We start from the raw sequence: 6,281 nt of genomic DNA, 5'->3' as shown, positions 1-6,281 counted from the left end.
AAAGTCATAATTTAGTTCATACCAGTGGCAGGCACCACTCCGATGGACTTTGTGTCCAGTCTGTCGAGAGAGAGAGACGAGTCTTGAGTAATGATAGCGACAATTTCGATTTCTAGTGTGAGTGGACGACTGCCTGACTGGAAATGGAAGAATGCCATCTGCCATCTGCCATTTGCCAATCTAGTATGGTCGTCTTTTGAACGTGATGCAGCGAGGGAAGTCGTTGGAAGTCTCTTGGTCCAGCCGTGTGGGCCAGTCCACCGATGGCTTGGGCTTCGGGCTCGACCCTGAACATTCATGTTGGTGTTTACTCCTACAATTCTACTCTTCTGCTAATCCGTTGCACATTGCACGTGGAAGGTGAGAGTCAATAATTTGGCATGAAATTTAAAGGCCATTTGGGTTAATCTATCGTTTCATTAGTAGTACGTGTCTACATTTATATTATAGTGTGGGCTTAAAATTATATAACCCCCTCTACTTTCAAAATCGGGCGTATAATTAAAAAAAAACTTGTTGAATTAACAATAGTCATCACGTTATTCGGATAAATGGGTTATGAAATATCAAATTTGATATTAATATTTTATATTAGATTAAAAGTTATAATTATTATTTTAAAATTATAAAAAGTAATAATGGGGCGAGAAATGAGTCGTTCAGCGCTAGTAAGATAACAACTAATCAAATATTAAATAATATTATTATATAATTTGTATTTTTTAATTTAAAAATAATAATTATAACTTTTAATTTGATATTAAAAAGTATGGTAAAATTTGATATTTCGCAACTCATTTAACGGTAGGTGTTTGGGGGTAACTTGATAAGTTTTGTTAGTTTAGAGATTTTTTAAATTTTACTAGGGTTTTGAAAGCAGAGGGGGATTTTAGATGTTGTAGTGTGTTCTTCAATGCATTTAAATCATGTTTTAGAATATTTAAGTACATTAAAATTAAAAATAATGATGTTAAAAAGAGATCTCAACTACACTTAAATTATGTTATAGCACATTTATTATAGATTTCAACATAAAGCATTTGTCGTTTAAACAAGTTTGTTTATAGCACACTTGTGAACACGCTAATATTCAAATTACTTACATACATATTTGTCAATTAGTTAGTCGAAAGCTTATCCTCTTTCACATGTACAGCAATTTTTCATAGTGAAAAATCTAATTTGGTCCCGCCGCCAGTTGAATGTGTAATTTCTTGTTAGAGACGTTGCAATCAGTCAAGAAACGTGATTAATCAAATTAGTACACTAAAAAATGGATTGGACTAACTAAACAAAGTGGGAAATCGTGTGTTTTTTTTTTTTTTTCGTGAATGATTAGTTTTGTTTCATATGATCACAAGTTATTAACATAAAAATCAATCAATAATCATCTTTTACTCGGTGCCATCATACCTACCCTTTCGGAGTTTCTCTCACTCACACACACAATTTCCATCTGGACCGTCTCAAATTTCTCTCCCTCTTTTACCAGTTGGAATATTTCCTTGTTCTGAAAACAGAGCTTTCAAAGGCCGACGGTTTTATTGGCATAAGGTGGAATGGGGGATCTATAACGCTCATTTTTTCTTAGAGGTGCTATTCCAATTTTTTATCTCCTAATCTTAGTATAAATAATAAAATAATTCAAAAAAATTGTGAGCCTACTTCAAAATTTAACATACATAAATTCGTGTAATTTAGACAAGTTATACGAAGTACGATACGTGATCCATACATGTCCATCAAAACAATACAATTTTAAAGCATAACATCAACGCATAAGGAGATCGGAGTTCTGATTTCAAATAACCCCACCAACAGTTAGATTCACAGTTGGGTGAACCCTAGTATCCAGCCGTGCACTTGAGAGGATTTTGGTTCATATAATTTTGGTTGAGATTGCTTTGTTGAGTTTGTATTCTCAAATTTCATGTCAAATAAGAAACATATTTTTAGTGTGAATTGACACACGCTGATCCATTGTTTATAACTGCAGAAGTAAATATAAATAAATAAGTGGAGGAAGATACAAAAGGAGGGAAATTGAATTAGAGAGAGAAGATAGAAGAGAGAGATTAATCATTTGGAAAACATCAGATAAGATTAACATAATCAAACATCACAATAGTAGTAGATCCTAATTCGGATTCGTGGGATCCACCCAACCCGACATGTAGGGCTCTGAGACCTTTGGTTGTTGGCCATACCCACCTCCCATTTTCAACAACTCCACAGTCCACACCTCTCCCTCTCTCTCCCTAAAGTTTAATGTGCTCTCTCTCTCTTTCACTCTCTCTCTCTCTCTCTCACACACACACACACACAACAACGTCACAAACACAATTATCACCAATAATTACATGTTACATCCCACATTTACCTTAGGGAAGTGAAACCCTTTTTCACATCCCAGATAAAAATTGATGTGCCAAGAAAATCCATCCAAACACAGGAAAAAGAAAGCCCTAAACAAGCTCTTTTTCCCCTTTTTTTTTTTGCTGGTTTTTTTTTTTTTCTCTCTCTCCCTCCCTCCCTCCCTCTGCTGAGTTAACTTAGGATCCTTCTCTTCTAAAAAAAAACAAACCTCTATACAAATGCTAGATCATATCATACTCAACTTGCAATATATCATCCTCACTAACCTTAATTAGTACTATAAATGGTAGATATAATTACTATATAACTAAGTATAAATTACCCTTAAATAGTGACAGTCATTGGAGAACAACTCTTTGGTACTTGTTCTCTGTGGGAGATTCAGAGACTTCACATAGACCCCTTTTCCTATTGACTGTGCCACAGTTATCAGAATTGTTGTTGTTACAAGAAGCACTAATGTTGAGCAAACAATCTTGGTGGAGGAGTTGGGTTGGCGATGGCAGTGATGGAATTGCCAATGGTGGTGGTGGGATCTGGTAGGAGTCAAGTGGTGGCGGTGGGTGGCGCCACTGCGGAAGCGGTCCGGCCAGGAGGAGGGTCTGAAGTAGTGGCCCTGCTTTCATCACTGCTTGCAAAAGCTTCCCCTTTTCCGGCAGTGCCTTTTCAGGCACAATTGGTGGCTGTGCCGCTGGTGCTTGTGGTGGTGGCGGCGGCGGCGGCTGTGGAATTGGGTCGATGACCGGAGAAGAAACGATGCTTTCTTCGCAGTCCGAGGAAGAAAACCCGTTGGCTGAGTCTAATCCCCTTCTGGGCTCATCCTCGATGCTCGAAATTCCAGAGATTGGGGCTGTTTGGTGGTGGTAGTGCTGTTGGAGTAAGAGCTTGTCAAAGAGGAGTCTTTGGCATTTCTCTTGGGCCTCATCTCTTTCTCTGATGGCATTGGTGAGAAGATCTTTGAGATGGATCAGTTCATCATCTCTCATTTTTATCTCCTCTTGAGCTTTTAGCCTTGTGGTTTCCAGTTCCAGAGTTGTAAGCAACAGTAATTGCCTTAGCTCCTCCATACTCTCATTACTCTGTAAAAAAAACAAAACACACACACACACACACAAATACCCATCATGAATTAGCTCCCAATTTTCAAATCAAATATAATTCTTAGACCTGAAAGTCTAAACGAGACTCTTTAACTAGCAGTCTAGCTGAGAATCCTAACCGAGGAATTTTTATCAAAATTCGTGCAAAGAATAGAAATCTCAAGTTAGAATTGTCGGTTATACTATTAGGTCTGAATAGCATTGTAGGTTACGACGAATGAAAGCCCATTTTGTATATATCTAAGCAGAAGAAGAAGAAGAAAACACCATTACTGACTCCAATACAGAGGACTCAACACTCAGTAGTCATTACACAAACACATATATTGAAAAGAAGAAGAAGAAGATTTCTACCTTTCCTTGGCAGTAGTAAGCCCAACTAAGATGAGGACTGCGTTGATTGTCCATGCTTCACTTTCGGCAATGGATATGAGATTATGAGGAGAGAGAGAGAGAGAGAGAGAGAGAGAGAAGTGTGAGAGATGTGTGGGTGTTTTGGAGATTGTTTAGGGGTTTTTAAGGACTACCACTTGGAAGCACTGTTTTGCTTTACCTTGTATTGCTTTTGTTTTCTCATAGGAGGGTTAGACAAAAGCAGAAAAGGCCAAGAGAGGCTACAAGGCCAAACCCCAAATCCTAGTGTTCTTATAGGCTGTGTGTAAGTGACTGACAGGTCTGGTTGGTCAGTCATTTTTGCACAGAGTCCATGGCTTTATGAACACACCTAGCGGAGGGAGAAAAATAATAAATCAGCGCCAAACGCGGGAGTAAAGACAACTCTGATACAGTCATATATATATATATATAATTTATATTTATTTGCTTTAATTTTTTTTTTTGAAAGGTTACAATTTATAAATAAAAAAATGTTTTTCATGCATAAAATTTTGGATATATATATATATATATATATAAATAAAAGAGCATCTTTAATCGTTGTGTATATATATATTTTTTGTAAATCTAATGTGTTTGAATTATTTATTTTTAACTCTAGTTATTATTTTATACCTTTTGTGTAAAAATATATTTCCCAATAATGATTAACCAGTGTCATGCCTGGACTCTACATAATTTTTACAAACTTACTTAATATAGGGTTGATTTGCTAATGGAATGGGAAAGATGAAGGAAAAAGGAAATATGATGATGTGGCGGTGTAAAATACACAATAATTTTACATATTAGTGGCATGGCAATGTATAGAGATAAAAAAAAACATTTACACATCATACGTAAATATTTTAACAGACTGTTGGAGATGCTCTAAGTGTCTTTTTATATAATAGCCTAATAGGTGGTCTAAATATATCACAATATTCTATATTAAAAAACCCATACCATATAAAATTACTTTTACATTTTGAGAGCCTCTAGTCTCGTGTTGCAAAATAAGTATCATTTATTACATAATGTTTTGAAATATCGAGTAAGCACTTTAAAATTAGAATTGAAAAAAAAATTAATTTAAAAATCGTACTAAATTTTCTTTGCTCCAAAATATAATCCGATTTGATCGCCCCCTAAAGTTCAAACAAAAATGAGAATGGTACAAGTCCATATATTCCACCTACAATTTGAAAAACATATGAAATTGAGGTACAATTTTGTCAATGACAACCATTTTTGTTGTTTCATTAACAGAGGCTTATCCTACATGGATTGTCACTTGCTGGTAAGCTCAGCTGGTAAAAATTAAAGACGACACTTTTTTTTTTTTTTTCTTTTGTTAAATTTCTTCAATTGAATAGTATTTGATTTGATTTTTCTTTCAATTAGTTATCACATCTTCAAGGAAAAAGGAGTATAACCAATTGATTAAAAAAAACTAAGAAACTTTCATTTGCCATTATAACAAGTCTTTCCCGCTGAAATGGACATTGATTAGGGGATATGTGTGAACCACTCTTTTTAAGGCATTGACATATTTCAATGGGTACATTGACTTATTATATGAATAGTTTATGTTACAGAATTGAAGAAGTATTAAATATGTGTTAAAAAAAAAATTAGGTAAGATTCTTTTGCTTTTTGCTTAGAAATGCGAGAGAATTTTTGTTCTCTCTACTTAAAATTTTGCTTCTCGATGAACATTTATGTGATTATGCTTTCTGGGTCAGGTTGTGTTTAGAGTTTATAGTTTGTAAAATTCCTTGTTCTTTGTAGTAAAAAGTTGGTCACAATAATCATATATATGCTCGGTAAAAGAAGAGTTGGGAAGTCTCAAACATGGACACAAATTTTTTCTATCTCTTTTGGTATTTTATAATTACAGGTATCAGAGCAGGCTCAGTCCTTACTTTGATGACTCAGGCCAAGTGCCCACCTGTAACTAAAGCTTTTAAGTGTCATTAGGGACGGATTTAGAAATTCACATGAAGGGACAAATTTATATAGAGGAATTTTTTATAATTTCAGTAGGGGCAATTTTAAAATTTTATGGGTATAAATGTAAAAAAAATATAAATTTAGGAATGTAAAATATAATAATAAATTTTTTTAATAGGGGGCATGTGCCTGAGCCCACAGTACATCCATGCCCGTACATCCATGCCCCGAGTTTCATGCCGTTACATCGTGAAATTATCATACAGACACACACACACACACACACACACATATATATATATATATATATATATAAAGTCATTTTGAACTTTATAATGTACAGTTTTCTCCATAAGGAAAAAAAAAATTGTAAATAATCATCAAAGCCAAAAAATCTTTTAAAATATTTTAAGAAAAACATTTGACCTCAAATTAAATCGAGTTGAGACCTAAAATTTCCCACTCATTATTGTAGTT

General features: G+C 34.6%; 1 protein-coding gene across 1 annotated transcript; it reads right to left on the bottom strand.

Moving 5' to 3' along the window:
- Window positions 1-2,082: 2,082 nt before the first annotated feature.
- LOC132269626 (uncharacterized) lies at window positions 2,083-4,129 on the bottom strand. The gene is made up of 2 exons (XM_059770880.1): window positions 3,831-4,129; window positions 2,083-3,455 (listed from the first exon to the last, which is right to left on the bottom strand). Exons 1-2 carry the CDS (start codon window positions 3,882-3,884, stop codon window positions 2,715-2,717), a joined length of 795 nt encoding a protein of 264 aa, XP_059626863.1. The 5' UTR covers window positions 3,885-4,129; the 3' UTR covers window positions 2,083-2,714.
- Window positions 4,130-6,281: the final 2,152 nt, after the last annotated feature.

The sequence above is a fragment of the Cornus florida genome, unplaced genomic scaffold (assembly GCF_030987335.1).
Source record: "Cornus florida cultivar Cherokee Brave unplaced genomic scaffold, ASM3098733v1 CherokeeBrave_3.0.0_Hap2_Chr08, whole genome shotgun sequence".
Classification (NCBI taxonomy): domain Eukaryota; kingdom Viridiplantae; phylum Streptophyta; class Magnoliopsida; order Cornales; family Cornaceae; genus Cornus; species Cornus florida.
Note: the sequence above shows the minus strand (reverse complement) of the source record. Positions and strands in the feature narration are given on the sequence as shown.